General features: G+C 45.3%; 1 protein-coding gene across 1 annotated transcript in view; it reads left to right on the top strand.

Moving 5' to 3' along the window:
- Positions 1–27,988, top strand: part of CLPTM1L (CLPTM1 like) — a 111,998-nt gene that overhangs the window by 273 nt on the left and 83,737 nt on the right. Inside the window, exons 2-3 of the mRNA XM_044293052.1 lie at positions 16,216–16,443; positions 17,445–17,545. Coding sequence (XP_044148987.1) covers positions 16,282–16,443; positions 17,445–17,545 — 263 coding nt within the window. The 5' untranslated portion in view covers positions 16,216–16,281. The remainder of the gene's footprint in view (positions 1–16,215; positions 16,444–17,444; positions 17,546–27,988) is intronic.

A 27,988-nucleotide genomic window follows, 5' to 3' on the forward strand; every position in this document is an offset into this window, starting at 1 on the left:
GGGCTTTCTACATATGGTATGTCCTGTGAACATGGCTGCTGCAGCTATCACTCAGGGGTAGGGCTTTCTACATATGTTACCTCCCATGTACATGGCTGCTGCAGCTATCACTCATGGACAAGGCTTTACATATGGTATGTCCTGTGTACATGGCTGCTGCAGCTATCACTCATGGACAAGGCTTTACATATGGTACCTCCTCTGACATGGCTGCTGCAGCTATCACTCAGGGGTAGGGCTTTCTACATATGTTACCTCCCCTGTACATGGCTGCTGCAGCTATCACTCAGGGGTAGGGCTTTCTACATATGTTACCTCCCCTGTACATGGCTGCTGCAGCTATCACTCATGGACAAGGCTTTACATATGTTACCTCCTCTGTACGTGGCTGCTGCAGCTATCACTCATGGACAAGGTTTTGCATATGGTATGTCCTGTGTACATGGCTGCTGCAGCTATCACTCAGGGGTAGGGCTTTCTACATATGTTACCTCCCATGTACATGGCTGCTGCAGCTATCACTTAGGAACAAGGTTCTATACATATGGTATGTCCTGTGTACATGGCTGCTGCAGCTGTCACTAATGGGCAAGGCTTTACATATAGTATGTCCTGTGTACATGGCTGCTGCAGCTGTCTCTCAGGGACAGGGTTCTATACATATGGTATGTCCTGTGTACATCGCTGCTCCAGCTATCACTCAGGGATACGACTTTATACATATGGTATGTCCTGTGAACATGGCTACTGCAGCTATCACTCAGGGGTAGGGCTTTCTACACGTTACCTCCCATGTACATGGCTGCTGCAGCTATCACTCAGGGACAAGGTTCTATACATATGGTATGTCCTGTGTATATGGCTGCTGCAGCTATCACTCAGGGGTAGGGCTTTCTACATATGTTACCTCCCCTGTACATGGCTGCTGCAGCTATCACTCATGGACAAGGCTTTACATATGGTATGTCCTGTGTGCATGGCTGCTGCAGCTATCATTAATGGACAAGGCTTTACATATGTTACCTCCTCTGTACATGGCTGCTGTAGCTATCACTCATGGACAAGGTTTTGCATATGGTATGTCCTGTGTACATAGCTGCTGCAGCTATCACTCAGGGGTAGGGCTTACTACATATGTTACCTCCCATGTACATGGCTGCTGCAGCTATCACTTAGGAACAAGGTTCTATACCCCCTTAAGGACCAGGCTCATTTTCACCTTAAGGACCAGGCCATTTTTTGCAAATCTGACCAGTGTCACTTTAAGTGCTCATAACTTTAAAACGCTTCGACTTACCCAGGCCGTTCTGAGATTGTTTTTTCGTCACATATTGTACTTCATGACACTGCTAAAATTGGGTCAAAAAAGTTAATTTTTTTGCATAAAAAAATACATTTTTTACCAAAAATTTTGAAAAATTAGCAAATTTCAAAGTTTCAGTTTCTCTACTTCTGTAATGCATAGTAATACCCCCAAAAATTGTGATGACTTTACATTCCCCATATGTCTACTTCATGTTTGAATTGTTTTGGGAATGATATTTTATTTTTTGGGGATGTTACAATGCTTAGAAGTTTAGAAGCAAAATTTGAAATTTTTGAGAAATCTTCAAAATCCCACTTTTTATGGACCAGTTCAGGTTTGCAGTCATATTGTGAGGCTTAGATAATAGAAACCTCCCAAAAATGACCCCATTCTAGAAACTAAACCCCTCAAGGTATTCAAAACTGTTTTTTCAAACTTTATTAACCCTTTAGGTCTTCCACAAGAGTTGATGGCAGATGGAGAAACAATTTTGAAATTTCTATTTTTTGGAAAATTTTCCAATATAATCAATTTTTTCCAGGAGTAAAACAAGGGTTAACTGCCAAACAACACTCAAAATGGGTTGCCCTGATTCTGTAGTTTGCAGAAACACCCCATATGTGGTCGTAAACTACTGTTTGGCCGAACGGTAGCACATAGAAGGAGGGGAACACCATATGGGTTTTGGAAGGCAGATTTTGCAGGACTGGTTTTGTTTATACCATGTCCCATTTGAAGCCCCCTGTTGCACCCCTAGAATAGAAATTTCAAAAAAGTGACTCCATCTAAGAAAGTACACCCCTCAAGGTATTCAAAACTGGGTTTACAAACTTTGTTAACCCTTTAGGTGTTCCACAAGAGTTAATGGCAGATGGAGAAACAATTTTGAAATTTCTATTTTTTGGAAAATTTTCCAATATAATCAATTTTTTCCAGGAGTAAAACAAGGGTTAACTGCCAAACAACACTCAAAATGGGTTGCCCTGATTCTGTAGTTTGCAAAAACACCCCATATGTGGTCGTAAACTACTGTTTGGCCGAACGGTAGCACATAGAAGGAGGGGAACACCATATGGGTTTTGGAAGGCAGATTTTGCAGGACTGGTTTTGTTTATACCATGTCCCATTTGAAGCCCCCTGTTGCACCCCTAGAATAGAAATTTCAAAAAAGTGACTCCATCTAAGAAAGTACACCCCTCAAGGTATTCAAAACTGGGTTTACAAACTTTGTTAACCCTTTAGGTGTTCCACAAGAGTTAATGGCAGATGGAGAAACAATTTTGAAATTTCTATTTTTTGGAAAATTTTCCAATATAATCAATTTTTTCCAGGAGTAAAACAAGGGTTAACTGCCAAACAACACTCAAAATGGGTTGCCCTGATTCTGTAGTTTGCAAAAACACCCCATATGTGGTCGTAAACTACTGTTTGGCCGAACGGTAGCACATAGAAGGAGGGGAACACCATATGGGTTTTGGAAGGCAGATTTTGCAGGACTGGTTTTGTTTATACCATGTCCCATTTGAAGCCCCCTGTTGCACCCCTAGAATAGAAATTTCAAAAAAGTGACTCCATCTAAGAAAGTACACCCCTCAAGGTATTCAAAACTGGGTTTACAAACTTTGTTAACCCTTTAGGTGTTCCACAAGAGTTAATGGCAGATGGAGAAACAATTTTGAAATTTCTATTTTTTGGAAAATTTTCCAATATAATCAATTTTTTCCAGGAGTAAAACAAGGGTTAACTGCCAAACAACACTCAAAATGGGTTGCCCTGATTCTGTAGTTTGCAAAAACACCCCATATGTGGTCGTAAACTACTGTTTGGCCGAACGGTAGCACATAGAAGGAGGGGAACACCATATGGGTTTTGGAAGGCAGATTTTGCAGGACTGGTTTTGTTTATACCATGTCCCATTTGAAGCCCCCTGTTGCACCCCTAGAATAGAAATTTCAAAAAAGTGACTCCATCTAAGAAAGTACACCCCTCAAGGTATTCAAAACTGGGTTTACAAACTTTGTTAACCCTTTAGGTGTTCCACAAGAGTTAATGGCAGATGGAGAAACAATTTAGAAATTTCTATTTTTTGGAAAATTTTCCAATATAATCAATTTTTTCCAGGAGTAAAACAAGGGTTAACTGCCAAACAACACTCAAAATGGGTTGCCCTGATTCTGTAGTTTGCAAAAACACCCCATATGTGGTCGTAAACTACTGTTTGGCTAAACGGCAGGACATAGAAGAAGGGGAACGCCATACGGTTTTTGGAAGGCAGATTTTGCTGGACTGGTTTATTTACACCATGTACCCTTTCAAGCCCCCTGATGCACCCCTAGAGTAGAAACTCCATAAAAGTGACCCCATCTAGGAAACTACGGGATAAGGTGGTTGTTGTTTTGGGACAATTTTTGGGGTAAATTAGATTTTTGGTTGCTCTATATTACTCTTTTTTGAGGCAATGTAACAAAAAAATTTAATACTAAAATTGTTTCTACATTCGCTATTTAGTTTTGTGGAACACCTAAAGGGTTAACATAGTTTGTAAAGTAATTTTTGAATACCTTGAGGGGTGTAGTTTCTTAGATGGGGTCACTTTTTTGGAGTTTCTAGTCTAGGCTACATCAGGGGGGGCTTCTAATGGGACATGGTGTAAAAAAAAAAAACTGTCCATCAAAATCTGCCTTCCAGAAACCGTATGGAGTTCCCTTCGTTCTATGCCCTGCCGTGCGGCTATATAGCCATTTACGACCACATATGGGGTGTTTCTGCAAACTACAGAATTGGGGCAATAAATGTTTAGTTTTGTTTGGCTGTTAACCCTTGCTTTATTACCGGCAAAATGGATTTAAATTTAAATTTTGCCCAAAAATAGGTGTTTTGGCACCGTTTTTATTTTATATTTTTAACACCGTTCATCCGAGGCGTTTGGTAAAAAGTTATTTTTATAGCGACGACTTTTACGCACGCGACGATGCCCAATATGTATGGCTCTCAGACTTTGGAGACACTAAGCAGGCATCCTAAAACTGCGGCCCTCCAGATGTTGTAAAACTACAATTCCCACCATGCCCTGATGATGGCTGTAGGTTGTCTGGGCATGCTGGGAGTTATAGTTTTACAACATCTGGAGGGCCGCAGTTTGAGGATGCCTGCACTAAAACTAATATTTTTTGGGGAAAGAAAAATTGTTTTCGTGTCTCCAAAGTCTGAGAGCCATAGTGTTTTATGTTCTCTAGTGAACTGTTGGGGATTATAAAAATTTAGTACTCCATGGAAGTGTGATACTCCCTGAAGCAATCGATAATGCAGAGGCCCGGATGATCGGGGCACGTGTCACATTGAGTTGTGGTGTCCTTCCGTATCCCCCTCTTGTGACACACTCTGCACTTTTTTTGGGTTCGTCCCTTCTTTCCAGTATGGGGGACCACACCTGGAAAGTGTTGGCCAGGGACGATCCGGGCGCCTCCAGTTCCCGAGGTACTCCGGCCTGCTCTTTCCCGGTCCGAAAAGATCAGGTCTTTGAGGACTGCCTCATAGAATTGGAGGAATGTCCCTGTGCTGCCAGCGCTTCGGGATAGTACAAAAGAGTTGTACATGGCAACCTGCACCATGTAGACCGCAACTTTTTTGTACCATGCCCGGGTTTTGCGCATGGCGTTATATGGCGTGAGGACTTGATCAGAGAGATCAACTCCTCCCATATACCGATTGTAGTCGACGATACAATCGGGCTTGAGGACCGTTGCCGCGGTACCTCGCACAGGGACTGGGGTGGTGCTGTTACCGTGGATTGTGGACAGCATAAGGACATCCCTCTTGTCCTTATACCTGACCAGCAACAGGTTTCCACTGGTAAGTGCACGGGTCTCACCCCTGGGGATAGGTACCTGGAGGGGGTAGGCAGGGAGGCCGCGTTGATTTTTCCGCACGGTCCCACAAGCGAACGTGGATCTGGCGGCAAGGGACCTGAACAAGGGAATGCTGGTATAAAAGTTGTCCACGTACAAGTGGTAACCCTTATCCAGCAGTGGGTACATAAGGTCCCACACGAGTTTCCCGGTAACACCCAGAGTGGGGGGACATTCTGGTGGTTGAATCCGGGAATCTCGCCCCTCGTACACACGAAATTTGTAAGTGTACCCTGAGGTACTCTCACAAATTTTGTATAGCTTCACGCCATACCTCGCCCGCTTTGTGGGAATGTATTGGCGGAAACTGAGTCTCCCCTTGAACGCAACGAGAGACTCATCAACCGCGACCTCCCTTCCAGGTACGTAGGCCTGCTGAAATGTGGCCCCAAAGTGATCGATGACCGGCCGTATCTTGTACAGCCGGTCATAGGCAGGATCACCTCGGGGGGGACATGCTGCATTATCGGAATAATGCAGACATTTCCGGATGGCCTCAAACCGGTGACGTGTCATGACCATACTGTACAGTGGGGTCTGGTATAGGACGTCCCCACTCCAGTATTGCCTGACACTGGGTTTTTGGACTAGACCCATATGCAGCACGAGGCCCCAAAATGTCCTCATCTCGGCTGCACTGACCGGCGTCCAGCCACCGGGTCTAGCCAAAACTGAGCCTGGGTTTTGAGCGACGAACTGTTGGGCGTACAGATTCGTCTGCTCCACCATCAAATTCACCAGTGGGTTACTGAAAAAAAAACTAAAAAAGTCTATTTCAGTAAACCCCACTGTGGGAATCTGGATTCCAGGATTGCCAGCGAAATCCGGAATCTCAGGCTCAAAGTCCACTGGGGGACACCAGCTAAGTTCATCGGCAGGGGGCTCCGGTGAACTTATTTGGTGGGCCGGGAAACCAGTACGAACCCCAGGGCGGCTCGTACTAGGGTGGGCCACAGGATCCCTAGCATGTGTGGCCCCTGGCTCCGCCTGGCGGCGTCTCCGCTGCCTTGGTGGCTCATCGTCATCCGATGATGATGAGGAGGATGCGGATGACAAAAGGAACGTGGGGTCATCCTCATCCTCACTGGGGCTCTCAGAGTCGGAGGCAATCTGGGCATATGCCTCCTCGGCTGAGAACACCCGGCGGGCCATGGGTGTGTGTGTGTGCGTGTGTATGTGCGTGCGTGTAAACCTTTATTCTATGTGCGTGTGTGTGGGGGCACGGGTGTTCACGTACTAAAAAGTCCAGGCAAAAAAAATGGGCAAGTGTTAGGAAAAAAAAAAAAAAAAAAAAGTTCAAACTTGCTGATCTGCGGTTCAACGCTGATCAGCGGTCGGTGGGGTGGTGGGGCGGGCGATGCGCTAACAGTGGACGGACGCTAAAAAGTGCCGGCCAGTCAGCGCACGCAGAAAAAAAAAAATGTGGTGGTGGGGGAAGGGTCTGGTGGTGGGGGGAGGGGGTTGGTGGGTGGGGGGGGGGGGGCTGGTGGTGGGGGGGATGCGGGGGGGGCAAGTGGCGTGGGGTCTGGGGTCTGAAAGTTGTAAAAAAAAAAGTTTGGAATAAATGTGTTTTTTTTTTTTTTTTTTATATAACTTTTCCCTTCTTTCCCTGCCTAACGGTGCCTCTCCCTCACTGACCCTAACCTACCTGGGTGGCGATGGGTGCAGGAGGGTGATGGATGCCGATTTAGGGGGACACAGGAGCTGGTGCTGGACGATGCTGCACGGTCAGGGTGCTGGACAGGAAGAGGAGGGGAGAGAGGAGCGCAGGAAGTTTGAATCTCGCGCCTCTCTCCCCTGCACCAATCAGCACCCTGGACAGCGGCGTTCAGCACCAGGGCCAGCTCCGCCTCTGCAAATCCTCGGACTGCGATTGGTGGTGTAAAATTACGCCACCGATCGCAGTCTTTTTCCGGTTCATCGGGTCACAGGACACCCGAATGGACCGGAAACGCAGAAAACCGCAGGTCTGAATTGACCTGCGGTTTTCTGCGATCGCCGATACGGGGGGGTCCAATGACCCCCCCCTGCGTTGTTACGGGATGCCGGCTGAATGATTTCAGCCGGCGTCCCGTTCCGATTAACCCCTGCGGCGCCGGAATGCAGATTTTAAGTCAGGACGTACCGGTACGTCCTCGGTCCTTAAGGACTCGGGAAATAGGGCGTACCGGTACGTCCTCGGTCCTTAAGGGGATACATATGGTATGTCCTGTGTACATGGCTGCTGCAGCTGTCACTAATGGGCAAGGCTTTACATATAGTATGTCCTGTGTACATGGCTGCTGCAGCTGTCTCTCAGGGACAGGGTTCTATACATATGGTATGTCCTGTGTACATCGCTGCTCCAGCTATCACTCAGGGATACGGCTTTATACATATGGTATGTCCTGTGAACATGGCTACTGCAGCTATCACTCAGGGGTAGGGCTTTCTACACGTTACCTCCCATGTACATGGCTGCTGCAGCTATCACTCAGGGACAAGGTTCTATACATATGGTATGTCCTGTGTATATGGCTGCTGCAGCTATCACTCAGAAGTAGGGCTTTCTACATATGTTACCTCCCCTGTATATGGCTGCTGCAGCTATCACTCAGGGGTAGGCCTTTATACATATGTTACCTCCCCTGTATATGGCTGCTGCAGCTATCACTCAGGGGTAGGGCTTTCTACATATGTTACCTCCCCTGTACATGGCTGCTGCAGCTATCACTCATGGACAAGGCTTTACATATGGTATGTCCTGTGTACATAGCTGCTGCAGTTATCACTCAGGGGTAGGGCTTACTACATATGTTACCTCCCATGTACATGGCTGCTGCAGCTATCACTTAGGAACAAGGTTCTATACATATGGTATGTCCTGTGTACATCGCTGCTCCAGCTATCACTCAGGGATACGGCTTTATACATATGGTATGTCCTGTGAACATGGCTCCTGCAGCTATCACTCAGGGGTAGGGCTTTCTACACGTTACCTCCCATGTACATGCCTGCTGCAGCTATCACTCAGGGACAAGGTTCTATACATATGGTATGTCCTGTGTATATGGCTGCTGCAGCTATCACTCAGGGGTAGGGCTTTCTACATATGTTACCTCCCCTGTACATGGCTGCTGCAGCTATCACTCAGGGACAAGGTTCTATACATATGGTATGTCCTGTGTATATGGCTGCTGCAGCTATCACTCAGGGGTAGGGCTTTCTACACGTTACCTCCCATGTACATGCCTGCTGCAGCTATCACTCAGGGACAAGGTTCTATACATATGGTATGTCCTGTGTATATGGCTGCTGCAGCTATCACTCAGGGGTAGGGCTTTCTACATATGTTACCTCCCCTGTACATGGCTGCTGCAGCTATCACTCAGGGACGTGGTTCTATACATATGGTACCTCCCCTGTACATGGCTGCTGCAGCTATCACTCAGGGACGTGGTTCTATACATATGGTACCTCCCCTGTACATGGCTGCTGCAGCTATCACTCACAGACAAGGCTTTACATATGGTATGTCCTGTGTACATGGGTGCTGCAGGTACAGTCCTGATCAAAAGTTTAAGACCACTTGAAAAATGGCAAAAAATCATATTTAGCATGGCTGGATCTTACCAAGGTTCCAAGTAGAGCTTCAACATGCAATAAGAAGAAATGGGAGTGAGACAAAACATTTTTTGAGCATTCAATTTAATGAAAACAACGGATAAACTGAAACAGGCTGTTTTTCAGCTGATCAAAAGTTTAGGACCACACCTCCCAAAAAAAACTAACCCCCCCCCCCCCCCCCCCCAAAAAAAAAAAACAGAAATCCAGCTTCCAAACATGAACTCTTTATTGTTTATCACTTCAAAAATTCATTTCGGCATGCTTGATGCAAGTGTTTCCATGAGGTGAGTGGGAACATTTCTCCAAGTGGTGAAGACAGCCGCACGAAGGCCATATACTGTCTGGAACTGTTGTCCATTTTTGTAAACTTCCCTTGCCATCCATCCCCAAAGGTTCTCAATTGGATTTAGATCAGGGGAACACGCAGGATGGGCCAAAAGAGTGATGTTATTCTCCTAGAAGTCCCTTGTTCTGCGGGCATTGTGTACTGTAGCATTATCCTGTTGAAAAACCCAGTCGTTACCACACAGATGAGGGCCCTCAGTCATGAGGAATGCTCTCTGCAACATCTGGACATAGCCAGCGGCCGTTTGACGCCCCTGCACTTCCTGAAGCTCCATTGTTCCACTGAAGGAAAAAACACCCCAGATCATTATGGCGCCCCCTCCACTGTGGCACGTAGAAAACATCTCAGGCGGGATCTGCTTGTCATGCCAGTAACGTTGGAAGCCATCAGGACCATCAAGGTTACATTTTTTTCTCATCCGAGAATAAAACTTTCTTCTACCTTTGAATGTCCCATGTTTGGTGCTCTCTTGCAAAGTCCAAACGAGCAGTTCTGTGGCGTTCAAGGAGACGAGGTCTTTGAAGACGTTTTTTGTTTTTGAAGCCCTTCAGTCTCAGATGCCGTCTGATGGTTATGGGGCTGCAGTCAGCACCAGTAAGGCTGGTTTTACACAGGCGTTGCGGATTGGGGCCGGATGCGTTCAGAGTGCGTTCAGTGAAACTCGCACTATTTTGCAAGCAAGTTCAGTCAGTTTTGTCTGCGATTGTGTTTAGTTGTTCAGTTTTTTCCGCGCGGGTGTAATGCGTTTTGATGCGTTTTTCACGTGCGTGATAAAAAACTGAATGTTTACAAACAACATCTCTTAGCAACCATCAGTGAAAAACGCATCGCACTTGCTTGCGGATGCAATGCGTTTTTCACGCAGCCCCATTCACTTCTATGGGGCCAGGGCTGCGTGAAAAACGCAGAATATAGAACATGCTGCGATTTTCACGCAACGCAGAACTGATGTGTGAAAAACAACGCTCATGTGCACAGACCCATTGAAATGAATGGGTCAGGATTCAGTGCGGGTGCTATGCGTTCACGTCACGCACTGCACCCGCGCGGAAATCACGCTCGTGTGAAAGGGACCTAAGGGCCTAAATTTGGGTCGAGGATCGTCCAGTGTCTTAACGGACAGCCAATTGGATCCTCCGGCTCAGTGCTGATTACATTTTTTTTGGGTCTTCCACTTGACTTTTTTGTTCCATAACCCTCAGGATCATTTAAGAAATTCCAAATGACTGTCTTAGTGCGTCCCACCTCAGCAGCGATGGCGCGCTGTGAGAGACCCTGCTTATGCAGTTCAACAACCCGACCATATTCAAAAAGGGAGAGTTTTTTTAGCCTTTGCCATCACAACGTGCGACTACCTGACAGAAAATGACAATGAATCCACATCTTTGCACAGATTTGGCCTTTTATAGGCATGTGGTCCTAAAATTTGTATCAGCTGAAAAACTGCCTGTTTCAGTTTAATCGTTATTTTCAATTAATTAAATGCTCAAAAAATGTTTTGTCTCACTCTCATTTCATCTCGTTTCATGTTGAAGCTCTACTTGGAACCTTGTTAAGATCCAACAATGTAAAATATGATTTTTGACATTTTTCAAGTGGTCTTAAAGGGATTCTGTCACCTCCCCTAACCCAAAAAACGATTTTAAAGCAGCCATGAAGCACAGCTTACCTTGATTAGGCTGTGCTCTTTTATCTTGTGATCCGTCCAGCAGTTTCTGCAAAAAACGACTTTTATTGATATGCAAATGTGTCCTGAAGGTGCCCAGAGGGGCGTTTTGTTCCTCTTAGAGAGCCCAGTACCGCCCCTCTTACAGTGCCCAGCCCGCCTTCCTTGCACTGTCTAACCGCCCCCAGCCTCCCCTCCCTCTCCTCCCCCTCCCTCACGCCGAACGAACTCTCGCACAGGCGCAGTACCCACTGAGGGCTGCGCCTGTGCGATCAGCAGGAGACTGAGGGCAGGAGCTTCATCCTCGTCACTGGGCATGCGCCGAGCCCAGTGACATCCGATGCTCGCTCTTCCCTCAGTCAGCAGGGAAGAGCGAGCATCGGACGTCACTGGGCTCAGCGCATGCCCAGTGACGAGGATGAAGCTCCTGCCCTCAGTCTCCTGCTGATCGCACAGGCGCAGCCCTCAGTGGGTACTGCGCCTGTGCGAGAGTTCGTTCGGCATGAGGGAGGGGGGAGGAGAGGGAGGAGAGGCTGTGGCAGGCTGGGGGCGGTTAGACAGTGCAAGGAAGGCGGGCTGGGCACTGTAAGAGGGGCGGTACTGGGCTCTCTAAGAGGAACAAAACGCCCCTCTGGGCACCTTCAGGACACATTTGCATATCAATAAAAGTATTTTTTTGCAGAAACTGCTGGACGGATTACAAGATAAAAGAGCACAGCCTAATCCAGGTAAGCTGTGCTTCATGGCTGCTTTAAAATAGTTTTTTGGGTTAGGGGAGGTGACAGAATCCCTTTAAACTTTTGATCAGGACTGTATCACTCAGGGACACGGCTTTACATATGGTACATCCTCTGTACATGGCTGCTGCAGCTATCACTAATGGACAAGGCTTTAAATATGGTATTTCCTCTGTACATGGCTACTGCAGCTATCACTCAGAGACAAGGCTTTACATATGGTATGTCCTGTGTACATGGCTGCTGCATATATCACTCGGGGAAAAGGATTTACATATGGTATGTCCTGTGTACATGGCTGCTGCAGCTATCACTCAGGGACACGGCTTTACATATGGTACCTCCTCTGTACATGGCTGCTGCAGTTGTCACTCAGGGACAGGGCTTTCTACATATGGTACCTCCCCTGTACATGGCTGCTACAGCTATCGCTCAGGGACAAGGCTTTACATATGGTATGTCCTCTGTACATTGCTGCTGTAGCTGTCACTCAGGGACATGGTTCTATACATATGGTATGTCCTGTGTATACGGCTGCTGCAGCTATCACTCGGGGACAGGGTTCTATACATATGGTATGTCCTGTGTACATGGCTGCTGCAGCTATTACCCAGGACAAGGCTTTACAAATGGTATGTCCTGTGTACAAGGCTTCTGCAGCTATCACTCAGGCATAGGCCTTTATACATATGGTACCTCCCCTGTATATGGCTGCTGCAGCGATCATTCAGGGACAAGGCTTTACATATGGTACCTGCTCTGTAAATGGCTGCTGCAGCTATCACTCGGGGACAGGGCTTTACATATGGTACGTCCTTTGTACTTGGCTGCTACAGCTATCATTAAGGGACAGGGCTTTATACATATGGTACCTCCTCTGTACATGGCTGCTGCAGCTATCGCTCAGGGACAGGGCTTTATACATATTGTATGTCCTGTGTACATGGCTGCTACAGCTATTATTCAGAGACAAGGCTTTACATATGGTATGTCCTGTGTACATGGCTGCTGCAGCTATCACTCAGGGACAGGGCTTTATACATATTGTATGTCCTGTGTACATGGCTGCTACAGCTATTATTCAGAGACAAGGCTTTACATATGGTATGTCCTGTGTACATGGCTGCTGCAGCTATCACTCAGGGACAGGGCTTTATACATATTGTATGTCCTGTGTACATGGCTGCTGCAGCTATTATTCAGAGACAAGGCTTTACATATGGTATGTCCTGTGTGCATGGCTGCTGCAGCTATCACTCGGGGACAAGGATTTACATATGTTACCTCCTCTGTACATGGCTGCTGCAGCTATCACTCAGGGACAAGGCTTTACATATGGTACAAAATCACCGAAAGTAATATCTCACACACAGTTCCTAAAACAATACAAATATCACTGAGGGCAACCTCCTAAAAAATAACTTTTAATCTATATATCATAAAATGCATCAGTTAAGACTGCTCCCACCCTGACCAATATGGCTGTAGTACAGCAGGAAAAAATAAATAAATCTGAAAGCTGTCAAAACAAGGACGGTTAGCAGCTAAGTAGGCCGGGTAGCACAGAAGGAACAACACGTCAGAGAGACTAATGCCTGTCCTTATGCTCAGCCCAGAGATACACCTTGATGGTAGGAGTAGGCGTCATCCTCACACAGACCAGCAATGCACGGTTGGAGGGCTCCAGGAGGCCAAAGATGCAGCTCCATTTGGTGTAAGGAAATCACTCACTTTTAAATGTAAGATCCTGGGCGGGTTAAAGCCCCATAGGTGAATTCAGGCTTCTGGACTGCCCATCCCGGTCAGATGACCCAGGTATGCGCAGTTATTGGGTAAATCGCCCCCCTAGCTCCTCCCCGGGTTCTCGCCCCCTTAAACTCCCAGTGTATTCATTGGGAGAAACACAGTGATATAAAGATGCGCTCCACATTATGTACGCATGGAGCGCATACATGCAGCAAACTAAATAACCCCATTGGAGAAGCAAAGCGCAAGATTGCATGTTGCGCGGCGAAATCTCACAATATCTCGCTAGATGGCCGTACAGGATTGGGGTTATTTAGTTTGCCATATGTATACGTTCCATGTGAGTGCTGTCCTTAGACCGTGCATTGCTGGTCTGTGTGAGGATGACGCCCACTCCTACTTTTATCAGATAAGTTAACTGTTCTTAATTAGTGGTCTTTTTGGTCATTTCTGAGTTGTTTGAGTATCACATTGTGTATCTGTATCAGAGGCCGACCACAGTCTCTTTATCTCATCACAGACCACGGCAGGTTTGGGTCGCTCCAGCTTTGTGTTACTTATCTTTTGTATCTTTATCTGTTACTTTGGTATTCCATTACCAGACTGATACCATTTGTCCCCTGATGAACCTTGTTTACTATAAGGGGAAATGCGTTGGAACTTTGTATATTGTATCAGATAGGTGATAGGGCTGCATAAGGGCAGAGTACTCCTACCATCAAGGTGTATCGCTTGGCTTTAGGATCCATTCACACATCCGTTGAATGGGTTTGCATCCGTTCTGCAATATCTGGAACAGGTGCGGACTCATTCATTCTTAGGCCCCATGCACACGGCCGTTGTTCACAGCCGTGTGCGGGCCGTGGAACCGCGGCCTGGATCCCTTCCTGTGAGCTGGAGCGCACGGCGTCACTGGTTGCTATGACGCCGTGCGCCCCCTGCTGCCGGCACAGTACAGTAATACACTGGTATAGATCAAACCAGTGTATTACTGTATAGCGGCGGCAGCAGGGAGCGCACGGCGTCATAGCAACCAGTGACGCCGTGCGCTCCAGCTCACAGGAAGGGATCCAGGCCGCGGTTCCACGGCCCGCACACGGCTGTGAACAACGGCCGTGTGCATGGGGCCTTAATGAGGCAGGAATGGATGCGGAGAGCACACTATGTGCTCTCCGCATCCACATTTCAGGAGTGCAGACCCGGTCATCCGGTCTGTAGCTCCAGAAAAAAAATAGAACATGTCCTATTCTTGTCCGCAATAGGCAGTTCTGTGGGGGTGCCGGCCGGGTGTATTGCGGATCTGCAATACACCATGGACATGTGAATGGACCATTAGGGTACGCATAGGGACAGGCATTAGTCTCTCTGACGTGTTGTTCCATCTGTGCTACCCGGCCTACTTAGCTGCTAACCGTCCTTGTTTTGACAGCTTTCTGATTTATTTTTTTCCCGCCGTACTATGGCTATATTGGTGGGACCAGTCTTACCTGGTGTATTTTATGATATACTGATTAAAAGTTAATTTTTAGGAGGTTGCCCTCAGTGATATTTTTGCATATGGAACCTCCTCTGTACATGGCTACTGCAGCTATCACTCAGGGACAAGGCTTTACATATGGTATGTCCTGTGTACATGGCTACAGCTATTACCCAGGAACAAGGCTTTACATATGGTATGTACTGTGTAAAGGGCTGCTGCAGCTATCACTCAGGGGTAGGCCTTTATATATATATATATATATATATATATATATATATATATATATATATATATATATATATATATATATGGTACCTCCTCTGTACATGGCTGCTGCAGCTATCACTCGGGTAGGCCTTTATACATATGGTACCTCCTCTGTACATGACTGCTGCAGCTATCACTCAGGGGTAGGCCTTTATACATATGGTACCTCCTCTGTACATGGCTGCTGCAGCTATCACTCAGGGACAAGGCTTTACATATGGTATGTCCTGTGTGCATGGCTACAGCTATTACCCAGGAACAAGGCTTTACATATGGTATGTACTGTGTAAAGGGCTGCTGCAGCTATCACTCAGGGGTAGGCCTTTATACATATGGTACCTCCTCTGTACTTGGCTGCTGCAGCTATCACTCAGGGGTAGGCCTTTATACATATGGTACCTCCTCTGTACATGGCTGCTGCAGCTATCACTCAGGGGTAGGCCTTTATACATATGGTACCTCCTCTGTACATGGCTGCTGCAGCTATCACTCAGGGGTAGGCCTTTATACATATGGTACCTCCTCTGTAAATGGCTGCTGCAGCTATCACTCGGGGACCGGCACCTACAACGAGAATGGAGCGCTTGCTCGGCTATTTCCGTCTGCCCCATAGAAATGAATGGGAGCAGGGGTCCCACATGCGCTGTGCGCTCCCATTCACTTGTATGAGAGCAGTGCTTGGTGGTGGACATACTCAAGGAAACCCGGGGTCCTCTAGCCACAGCTCTCCCTGCTCCGTTCTCGATGTAGGTGCGGGTCCCAGAGGTGGGTCCTGCACGTATCGTACAATGGGAGCATATCCTAGCAATATGCCCCCATTGTATGTGATGATAATACCCCTTTAAGCTATAAAACGTGTGTCACGGACAAATTTGCTGTGTGGTCCTAGCCTTTCAAAAACTGTATAAAAGCAAAAAACCACCCCATGAATGATTGTTCTCTTCTCCGCCCGCAAACAGGACTAAAATAATCCCATTCTTGCGATTAGTGGGGAGACCCCTTATCAGACCCATAGCAGTCTCAGAGGACTAGGTTTAGTTCATAACTGTAGTTGTGCGTTTCTGCTTCTGTGTTTGGAAGTTCCTGCTGATGCTACATTCGCATGTAATCTATAGGTATCCCGGGCAGATTCATGCTTTGTTTTTCCCTACAGATCTTTCCTTCCTCTACCAGTTTTGGATCCCAAATTGCTTTTGTGCTGCACTTTTCTCCATCTACGATGCTGAACAAAAGCTCCTTCACTACCCTGGTGGTTGGCGTGTTCATTGTATATGTAGTGCATACCTGCTGGGTAATGTATGGCATCGTCTACACAAAACCCTGTGAAAGCCACAGTGACAACTGTATCAAGCCATACCTATCTAAGAGACCGAAGCTTCAGGTATGCATATAAGATGTACACATATGTATATTATGTGTCTGGAGATACACTATGTAGACACCCCTCCTAGCTTCAGCTATAGTGGTGGAAGCACACCACCACTGGGCTCTGGGGTGAGGAATCTACCAGACTATCACAAAGCCCAGTGCCTACTGTAACATTTAGTTAAGGAATAATTTGATAGAGTTGTCTATCAGTATTTGGGCTAGGCTTGTTATTTTAGTGAAGAGTAATGTAAGGGTTTATCCAACAAATAATTGGAAAATATAAACCAGACATCATATAGTACACGGCGATCTCTTTCTAAGAACCTTAGAATCAGCCCTGTATCTCAAATGGATCCAAAGATCTGCCCATTCACTGCTGCAATTGATCTGCTAGAACTATTTCAAGCTGGCAGTTTGGGTGCAATACCTCAGGGGGTGTTACCTTTCTGCTCTGTCTGGTGGCATTTGAGCATGTAAGTCAACCTCAATGAGCTGGACGGAGAATAAAAAAATTTAAAATTAATAAAAAAAAAAAAGAACAAACAGCAGGTGGCACTATACATATAGATTACAAAAGTATTCGGATCCAGTTCCTGTAGAATATTTTTCAGGTGACAACCCCTTTAAAGGTGTTATCTGAGATAATTAAATATTTGAGATAGGCCCCCAAATGGCGTAAAATAAAATAAAAATTTCTCTAATGCCACTCCCTGTGCCGCTGGTTCTGCCCTCCTAGCTTGTCACTAGGCCTTCTGTGGAGCTCAGTACTATTGAAGGGAATAGGATTGAGCATCAGCACTAAGCACACACAGTGCTGAACTTAATATGGTAGGCAGAGGATGCAGCGCTCATCAAATCACTGCAGCACCTTCAAACAGCTCGTCGTCAGGGGTGCTGGGAGATGGACTCCCACCAGTCTAATATTGATCACTGGTCCTGAGGATAGGTTGCCAGTCTGTAAGTCCTGGAAACCCCCTTTAACACCACATGCATTTCTCTTCTCTTTCCTTTCAGTTGAGTGTATATACTACTACAAGGACTAGTATTAGCGCAGAGAATAACGTTGATTTGGTTTTGAATGTTGACAACTTTGATGTGGAGACAAGATTTGAAAGGTAAGTTCTAACAGCATAACTTACACATTAGTACTGTTTTATTTACTTTTACATTGGTAAAACGAAACTGAGAAATCGAAAAAAAGGAGCAATGATACGGAATTACCAATTGCTGTTTTAGAGTGCACTCACAAGGTGTGGATTTTGCTGTAGAATTTTTCCCTTCTCCCTTTGACAGTACCAGGAGAGAGGATCCAACGCCCAGGACAGGAAACCCACAGATATTTAAGAAGGAGGGGCCTCTTTATTCCTCAGTGGTTTTACTGTGCTAGGAGAGGATTCCTACGCGCATCTGCTGGGGAGTAGTTTCTCTTTTAAGTTTATTCGCCGGCTGGGCTGGGGAGCGTGCCGGGTGAGCTTCCCGCTACTCGCTTCTTTGAAGACTGTGGAGGGGGTGACATACCTTGGAGCCTTCTGGGGGGATCCTTTTTTTTTTTTTTTTTAATTTTATTTCTTGCCTGATGCAAGTAGGGCTTCGGTGATCATGATAGCGGGCAAGAGAACAGGAGCGCAGGAAGCATCTCCAGTACGTAGTATCGCGAAACCGCTGTGAGCAGGAAGCGTGATCCTTTGTCTCCCAGCTACAGGGGCCTGTGGATCCTTGTCGTGAAGGACCAGATCCAAGACGTGCATTGGACCTCTGGCTGTATGGAGAGGCACAGAAGGACCCGTCTGCACCTTTGGTATTGTTGGAGGTTGGAGGGTATTTACTGCAGTAGGTTCTTTCCCCCCCTTTTGGTTTCCTTGACATGTGGGTTTATTATGGCATATTGTCTTTTAGGATAAACCCAGGAAGGTATAGGCTAAGACAAAGCATAAGAAATGTGGAAAGCCAAATTACCCCCATCCTATGTTAAACTACTCTGTTGTTCCTGCATAATAAACATTATGGGCCAGATTTTACAACATTTATTGGCTCTGCGCTATGCTCGCCAGTTTACTGAAAGTGGGCATGTTTTGTTATATAAGTAAATCTCTAGACAAATTTACTATTGCGACAATTTTAAAAAGTCACAAAAAATTGCGCAATATCACTCCAGTGAGGACCATGCTTATCTTATGCAACTTTTTAATAGAACATGCGACTTTTTCGTAAAGACGTGCGACTTTTGTAAAGCAGCTTACTGAATGATAAACTGCTACTGTCAAAGCACATTTATCAATCTGGCCCAATAGTGGAAGAGCCCCCCTCGATGTTTATGAAAAGACTGATTAGAGAAGAAGTGGGTGATGCCCTTAAATCTAAAAAAGAAGCCCATAGAAGAAAAGACAGAGTCCCTTCTGTGCAGAAGTTTTTGGACGTCTCTAGTTTGGATGAAAATGCCTTGGTAGAAAGTGCGGAAGTTTTATCTGACTCGTCCTCGGAGGAGGATAGGGGTGGTAGACCGTTCTTTCCCATTCACGAAGTTGTTCAACTTCTGAAAGCCGTTAGAGCTACAATGAATATTGAGGACCCCAAGGAAGTGAGATCAGTACAGAACATCATATTTGAGGGGTTGGAAGGGAGAAAAAAAGATATTTTTAGTCGTAAAAACGTTGCAGCTCTGATAACGAACGAGTGGAAGAATCCGGACAAGCGCAACTTTATTCCCTCGTCGTTTAAGCACAAATACCTATTTGATGCCGCAGATTCTATACTCTGGGACGGTGCACCGAAAAGTGACATGCCAATTGCTAAGGTTTTGCGCACATTATCTTTGCCTTTTGATGATCTAGGGCAGCTTAAAGATGCCATGGACAGGACAACAATGATTTCCTGATCGTAGCTGAACGGGCCTCTCTCACCCAAATTGAACAGGTGATCTGCATTCTGAACTCTCTAGGGTGGATAGTCAATGCGAAGAAGTCCAGAGTGGTTCCTCAGAAGGTTCAACAGTTTCTGGGAATATTACTGGACTCTGCATCTCCAGAAATATCTTCTACCTCCAGATGGTAAGCTCAGTGGTAGATCTGCTTATTCAGAATTTCTCTCTGTCTATCAGAAAAGGCATGTTGGCTCTGGGACATTCCGGCGGTTCCGTGGGCTCAGGCTCACTCCAGGAGCCCTGAATGGGAGATTCTCCGGAGTTGGACAGAAAAACTTAAATTTCCAGACAGACATGCAGTTCCCTAAAATGGTGATTGGATCCAGACAATCTTGTCCCTGGGTTCCCTGGAGGAATTTGGACCCAATAGTAGTAACTGCAGATGCCAGTCCAAATGTAAAAGAATTGATGGCGGTTCTAGCCTTGCAGGAGATTTTGCCCTTGCTCAAGAATAGTCATCTAAAAGTTTTTTTCAAACAATGGTTCTATTGTAGCTTATTTGAATCATCAGGGAAGGACCAGGTCCATAGAATTTACTCAAATAGCTCAGATTTTTTTCTTACTAGAAGGAAGAGTCCTGTCTTTGTCAGCCATTCCTATCAGAAGAGTGGACAACCGACAGGTGGATTTTTTGAGTGGCCACAAGCTAGACCAGGCAGAGTGGTCCTTCGAATCAAGGGGTTTTCTTCCAGCTAGTGCAGCTTTGGGGGGAACCTTTCTAGCTTTCTGTTGGATCTCTTTGCTACAAGAAATGTTTTTTTTCCCTCTTTCCGAGAGACTTTTCTTTTGGCGGTGGATGCCTTTCTACAGCCGTGGGACCAGGGTCTTCTCTATGCATTCCGTCCTTTTCACTTAATATCCAGGGTTCTCAAGAAGATAAGGGAGGACAGGGCTTCGATGATCATGATAGCACCTTTTTTGGCCCCGTTGTGCTTGGTTCACTTGGCTGAGACTTCTTTCAGTCGGGGAGCCTTGGGTGCTACCAGAGATCCCGGACTTATTAAGCCAGGGGCCAGTCATCCACCCTCCGGTAAAAGGCCTTCACTCGACAGCCTGGTTTTTGAAAGGTCATTGCTAATGCATAGAGGTTTGTCTGAATCCGTTATTTCCACCTTGCTTAAAAGTATGAAAACTGGTAACCACCAGGATCTATGCTAGATCCTGGGCGGCTTTCTTTTCTTTCCTGGGAATTGATCCTGTCCCGCAGTGTAGTCTCTCTATTCCCAGGATTTTGCATTTACTTCAGAAGGGTCTAGAGAAGGGTCTTTCCCTTAGTACTATAAAGGTCCAGATTTCGTCTTTGAGCGTTTTTTTTTTCTGGACATTAGATTTGCTGTTCATCCTCTTATCATGAGGTTTTGGAAAACAATTGCTAGGGAGATTCCAACTAGGATTTTGCAAGTTCCTCCCTGGGACTTAAATCGAGTGTTGCAAAGTTTGATGATAGGACCCTTTGAACCGATTTCTGAGATCTCTATCAGGATGTTGACTCTTAAATGTGCCTTTTAGTAGCATTCACGTCAGCTAGAAGGATGTGGGAGATCCAGGCCTTGTCCATCAATCCCCCATATAGGTCCATCCAGAAGGATAGAATTGTCCTTAGACCAGACCCAGCCTTCCTTCCTAAAGTAGTGTCGAACTTCCATAAGTCTCAGGAGGTGGTGCTACCTTCCTTTGGTACCAATCCCAGGTGTCAAAAAGAGTTGGAGTTTAGTTGCTTAGATGTCAGGAGATCTGTTCTAGCTTACCTGGATGCTACTAGGAAATGGAGGAAGTCTTGTTCATTCAGTATTCAGGTCCTAATAAGGGAAAGGCTGCTAGCAAAAGTTTCATAGCCAGGTGGATTAAGCAGGCTATCTGGCCAGCTTATGTTTCCTTACAGAAACCAGTACCTATGGGTTGGACGGCGCACTCCACAATAGTAGTATTTACTTCATGGGCAGAGAGTGCGGATGCGTCTATCCACGATATTTGCAAAGCGGCTACCTAGTCTTCTGCTCTAACCTTTTATAGGCACTATAGACTGGTCCTCTCTTCTGTCTCTGACCTTTCTTTTGGTCGTAAGGTCTTGCAAGCTGTTGTCCCACCCTAAGGCCTCATGCACACGACTGTATGTATTTTGCAGTCCGCAAAAAACAGATCTGCAAAAAATAAGGATGGCTTCCGTGTGCATTCCGTATTTTGCGGAACAGAACAGCTGGCCCATAATAGAACAGTACTATCCATGTCCGTAATGCGGACAATAATAGGACATGTTCTATTTTTTGCGGAACGGAAACGGAATGCACACGGAGTAACTTCCGTATTTTTTGCAGACCCATTGAAATGAATGGTTCTGTATACGGTCCGCAAAAAAAATGGAACTGACACGGAAAGAAAATACGTTCATGTGCATGTGGCCTAACTCTCTATCTCTGTGATCTCTCCTGGCGCTGTCATAAATGATGGAAAAAAATGATGATTACACTTACCGGTAATTTGATTTTCCAGAGTCTATGACGGCACCCTTATTTCCTCCCTTGCTTGTTGGTGGTGGGTCTTTATGGTGTTATGGTGCACAGGGTACGCAAGAAAAAAAAAATATATAAAAAATAAAGTTTGAGGAACTAAACGCAATGGATTCGGATGAATCGGAAGGATGGATATCGGGGATGCTCTTTCGTCTCCGAAGACCACTGAGGAATGGAGAGGCCCTTCCTTCTTAAATATCTGTGGGTTCCCTGTGCTGGGCAGAGGATCCTCTCTCCTGGTGCTGTCATGGACTCTGGAAAATCAAATTACCGGTAAGCGTAATCATCATTTTACGCAACTGAAAATCAGTCCCATCTACCTGAATAGGAATATTCTACAACAAAATCTACAGTGTCATTCTTGTGATTATTTATAGTTGCATAGCCTGTTGTCTTAAAGATGTTCTCTGAGGCCAGGAACCCTGTTTCATGTTAAGAAAAAAAAAAAGACTGACCTGTTGCCAGCACTCTGATTCTAGCCCTGAGCTCCGTTTTCCTCCTATTCTAGTCTTTGCTGGACCTGAAGTGTGAAATGCCACCTACAGACACGTCACTGCTGCCAGCCAATCAGTGGCTTCAGCAGTCACGTGCAGGCATGGCTTGTGACTGCTGCCACTACTGAGACTATTGATTGGCCAGCAGCTGCAATGTGAGTAGATGGCACTGAACTGAACAAAACCGGTGCATGTAATATTAGTGTAGCAGGACAGTTCTAGGGGAGAAAACCTTTCCAGATCAAGCTACTAACTATACTAATATGACATGCTTCCGGAGCTGTCTGCAGCGATTATCAGAAGCTCTCACAACTCTCATGCGTTGTAACTAGAGAGCAGACGATCCATTTGTGCTGTTGGTAATCGGGCAGACAGCTCCTGGTGCATGTAAAATCAGTACAGTTAGCTTCCTGAGAGGGGAGATGATCATGAAATCTTTCTACTGGCCAATCAAAAAGCAGCAGAGGCAACAATAAAGCTCTTACAATTTTGGGATAGAGTCGGAGTCTAAACACCTGCACATGCATGACCGCCTTTACTGGATTGCTGAGGCTGGACGCTACCAGTGGCAATTGGGTTTATAAACAAATGAGGCACATGGGGAGACAAGGAAGTGGCTAACTTTATATGGAGTTTTATGAGGAGATAGCTTTAACTCAAAGGATGGAGAAACTCATTGCTTTTGACACCTTCAGAATGTACTAGATCCACCAAAACTTACTTCTGTTAAGATACTTTCTGCTCCTCATCAATATTCACTTCGCTGGGCGGCGGCTACAACTCTCCCCAGTCAAGATCCTGCGCATGGGCAATTGAATCCTCTTGGCATCGTCCTCGGCTAATCTTCTGCACTTGCGCCCAGCCGTGGTTACATCGCGCCTGCGCAGGATCTTGACTGGGGAGAGTTGTAGCCGCCGCCCAGCGAAGTGAATATTGATGAGCTGGGCGGGGCTTCAGAACGGCAGTTGGGAGCGGCTGGCTGGGCGCAATTTGAGATTAAACGCCGCCCCTTGGGCAGATTGGTGACGAGACAGGCAGGTTATAAAACTTAATTTTTCGGTATTTATAAGGTGGACAGGGGGGATACTTAGATGCTTTTAATAGACTGTATAAGACCCGTAATGTCATATATATAACTAAATATGCTGATTTGGCCTGTCAGTGTCCCTTTAACATCAGTATTCGGGCTCGTTCACATGAACGTATTTTGCGTTCCGTATACAGGCCATTTCCTGCGTTCCACATACGGTCCATATACGGAACCATTTATTTCAATGTGCCAGCAAAAGATGCGGACAGAATTCTGTGTGCTTTCCACATCCGTTCCTCTGTTCCGTGGCCCCGTAAAACTTATAAGTCCTGTTCTATTCGCAAGAATAGGCATTTCTATAATAGGCCTCCTGTTCCGCTCAGCAAATTGCAGAAGGCACACGGGCGCCATCCATCTTTTGCGGATCCGCAATTTGAGGACCGCAAAAAAAGGCACAGTTGTCTGAACGAGCCCTTAAAAGGAGAGAGAGGTCTAGAAGACCCCATATCAAGGGGATCCTTACCATCTTTCAATATCACTATTATTACAGCTTCTGTTATTGATTCTGGAAGTATTCCTTCCTCTAATGCAGGCATCCTCAAACTGCAGCCCTCCAGCTGTTGCAAAACTACAACTCCCAGCATGCCCGAACAGCCTACAGGTATCAGCCTACAGCAGGGCATTGTGGGAGTTGTAGTTTTACAACAGCTGGAGGGCTGCAGTTTGAGGATGCCTGCTCTAATGACTTGGTAAATACCTTCAAAAGACAGGGGAAGCTAATTCATATGGGAATCCATCAGCTCCATACGAAGAATTTCCTGAGCAAGCTTTTATTGCATCTTCCAGCTCTTGAAGAGAAAAGTCCACCTCAAGGGATTCTCTTTGAATATCTGTGAGCACTGGAAGAGAAATGGAGTGCAAATATGAATCTATCGCTTCATCTGAAGGAATATTTTGTGATTTATATAATTCCAAAAAGTAATTAACAACAATTTCCTTTATATAATCTTGGTCCTTTGTAATATTGCCCTCAGGAGAACGCATACTAAGAATCTCTTTTCTTTTCCGTTCCTGGTTAGAGATCACCCTAGCCAACATTTTCCCAGGACGACCCGATTCATAAACATATTTTTGTCCTCTAAAGAAAAGCCTCTGCTAGGCCTTATCCAGGAGAAAATCAGAATAAGCCCGGCTTGTCTCCTGCATAATTACCCTATTCTCGATCGTTTCATTCCAGGAAAACTCATTCATTCCAGCCAATGCAGCCTCCTCCAATTCCATCTCTTTCCTGGAATAACATTTTCTCAAATTACAAATGTTACTAATAAAGACGCCCCCTCATAAAGGCCTTGAATTCATCCCACACCAAATGGGTCTTCACTGAGCCATAATTTCTATCCCAAAAAGAAATTATCAATTTTTTTTTTATATGATCGTAATTATCCATTATGGAAATCCAGTGGGGATTCAGTCTAAATGGGGGCCTTACATTAGGATTATTTTCAACCATACATACAACCACCCAAAGAGGTACATGGTCCAATAGAGACCTTGCCTCATATTTCATATGTTTAATACAGATCGAGTATTTTTATTTATTTATCAGGGCCAAGTCTATCCTGTTTCTGTATTTCCTTACACAGGAATACGCCCATTTCCCCTTCGCCAAGAAACCCCATACATCTTCAAAGCCCGATTCCTGACAGAAGCGTGCCAGTGATGATCCCTGAACAGAAGTATAGATATTGCATCCCATGGATAATCCCATCTGTCTCTGGATTAATAACACAATTAAAGTCCCCATTGACTATGGAAGGACATTCAGGCCACTGATCCATAAATACTAGTAGGCAATTAAGAATTAAGTATATAAAGAGAGAAAGCGGGAGGAATATATACAAAGGCCAAAATGCAGAATCTCCCAGCAAGCTTTCCACCTCCCCTGTTTATCAGTAGAGGATGCCAAACAAACAAAATCAATCTGCTTGTGAATTAATACGGTCACTCCTCTAGTATAGATGGAGTGGTGGAGCTGCGTGGCCCATCCCCCACCTAGACGGGGGATCATGCCCTGAGTAAAACTAACAATCACAGGTAGGTGTCTCCAAACCAGATCAGTGACCGTCTGTCTTTTTAGCCTATCGCCAATACCCCGGACATTCCAAGTTAATATTCTAACTGACATCAATCAGGCCATAGATTCCCCCCAGTACAAAATTCGCCATTTTTCCTCCATTTTCAACGTGGGGATTTCGGTTTTAGACATTTTAACCTTCTCCTATACCCCCCCAACAGTGTTTTCTATAGTTGTCCCTCTGTCTCTTATCTTCATAACATTGTCTCTTATCAGGACCATATCAGACTGACTTAGAATACGCTTAATTGAAATATCTTGAATTAATCCCCCCCCCCCCCCTTCTTTTTTTTCTTTTTTTTTTTTTGTTTCAATCTTTTTTATTGGCATTTTGTAAAGTAAATACATATTACAATAAAAGTTGCATTACAAATTTCTTATCGTCAGTCGAGATATTGAAAAAACAACTAACTGTATATAACATAACAGTTGTCTTATACTAAAGAGTCAAGTATTATAGACATCATCCACGATCAGTACCAATGTTCTTCATGTAAATTCAAATACTACATATAGAAAACCTTATGCTTCGTATACCCAACGTAATTCAATGAGTATCCACCCTTCCTCTGTAACCATATTAAACTTTTCTTGCTTGTTAGCTAATGGTGATAGTCCGCTGTATAATAAATATGTGTGACGATCACATATGTGTGTTGGTCAACCCCTACGCACCCAAATCTCTATCCCAATTTTTGAGAGCCCTGCTAACCTATGTATAAACTATTGACCATCTACCCCATAACACAATAACTAGAGGTTAGCCATAGCTGCCATTGTTTCACAAATTTTTGATAGGATCCGTTCCCTAAGGCTATTATTCTCTCGTAAGCAAAGGTGGTGTTAATGGCTGATACTAAATCTTTCACACTTGGTGTCTCCTGTGATTTCCACCTCTGCAGTATCATTAGTTTTGCTAAAACACAGATAACACATACCAGTTTCCTGTTTTTCAACTGGAGGTCTGTCACTCCAACTAAAAGTAAGGCCAATTGTGGAGACCACTGAACCTTCCCCTGGAGCAGCCTGTTCAGCAGCTCCTCACATTCTTTCCAGTACTTAGATAACAGAGGGCACTTCCAAAGGATGTGAAGAAGTGTACCCCCCCCTCCACAGCCCCTCCAGCAGTCACCCGACACCCCCACATACATATGCTGCAATCTCTCTGGGGTGTAGTACCAGTGCAGTATAGTCTTTAAAGCCGATTCCACATGGCTAGAACAGTGCAAGTGTGAATGTATCAATTTAATTGTTCTCTGCCATTCGTTATCTGTTATGATGATATTTAGTGAGCTCTCCCATTTACGCATAGGGTGAGATTTTTTAAATTGTATTGGCTGGAGTAAGGATTCATACAATTTTTTAATTCCTTTGGACTCCCCAGAGAGGTATAACATACCCACCTGATTGCATCTCAGATTCGATGATGTTAATGATTGTACCAGGTGCCGGATTTGTAAATATTTAAAAAAATCTGACTTGGGTATCCGCAATTGCTTCTGCAGGGTTTGGAAAGATTTCAACAACCCATTTTCAAATAACCGTTCAATATTACTTTCGTTCTCTATATTCCATTCCGAGAGATCTGCATGTGGAAGTAGTGCTCTGACCAGAGAGAATGGAATTGAGGTCACTTTCGGCTTATATCCCTCTTTGTTTATGTCATGAAAACGTTTCCATGCCGTCACCGAAGCCAGCATTACTGGAGTTAAGTTTTTTGGGGTCTGAATATCCCAGAAGGGCAGATATACTAAATCTGGCAAGGTAAAGGGTGCTGCCTGCGCTTGCTCCACTTGGACCCATGGGATCTCAACCTTTTCTTTGTGCCAACTCCTAAGCATGGATACTAATGTGGCAATATAATACATTTCCATGTCTGGGACCGCTAGACCTCCCATTGCTCGGGGTCTCCGCATTATATTACTTGCTATCCGCGGCTTCTTATTGCGCCATATATATTTGGAGAGTAGTTGTTGCACCTTTCTAAAAAACCTTTTTGGTAACAAAATCGGGACTGTGCGGTATAAGTACAAGAAGCGAGGGAGAATGAACATTTTAAAGGCCGCAATCCTCCCTAACCATGAAGTTTCATGTTTATGGAACTCTTCCATGTCTTTACCTACCTCAACCAGTAGGGATTCATAATTAAGGACATATACCTTTGACATTGATGCAGACATGTTAGTGCCTAAATATTTTATACTATCCGTGCACCAATCAAAGTTCCACCGTTCCTTGAAGGACCGGGTCAGAGTGTCCGGGATGTGTATCGGCAGTGCTTGCGTTTTAGAGGAATTAAGGTGGTAGTAGGAAAGATTGCCATATAGCTCTATTTGATTCATAACCGCTGCTAAGGACGTTTCTGGGTTAGACAGCGACAACAATACATCATCGGCATACAGCGAGATGACATGCTCTTGCCCTCCCAATCCTACCCCTGAAACCAAGGGGTCCAATCTAATCGCCTGAG

This window comes from Bufo gargarizans, chromosome 5 (genome assembly GCF_014858855.1).
Source record: "Bufo gargarizans isolate SCDJY-AF-19 chromosome 5, ASM1485885v1, whole genome shotgun sequence".
NCBI lineage: Eukaryota > Metazoa > Chordata > Amphibia > Anura > Bufonidae > Bufo > Bufo gargarizans.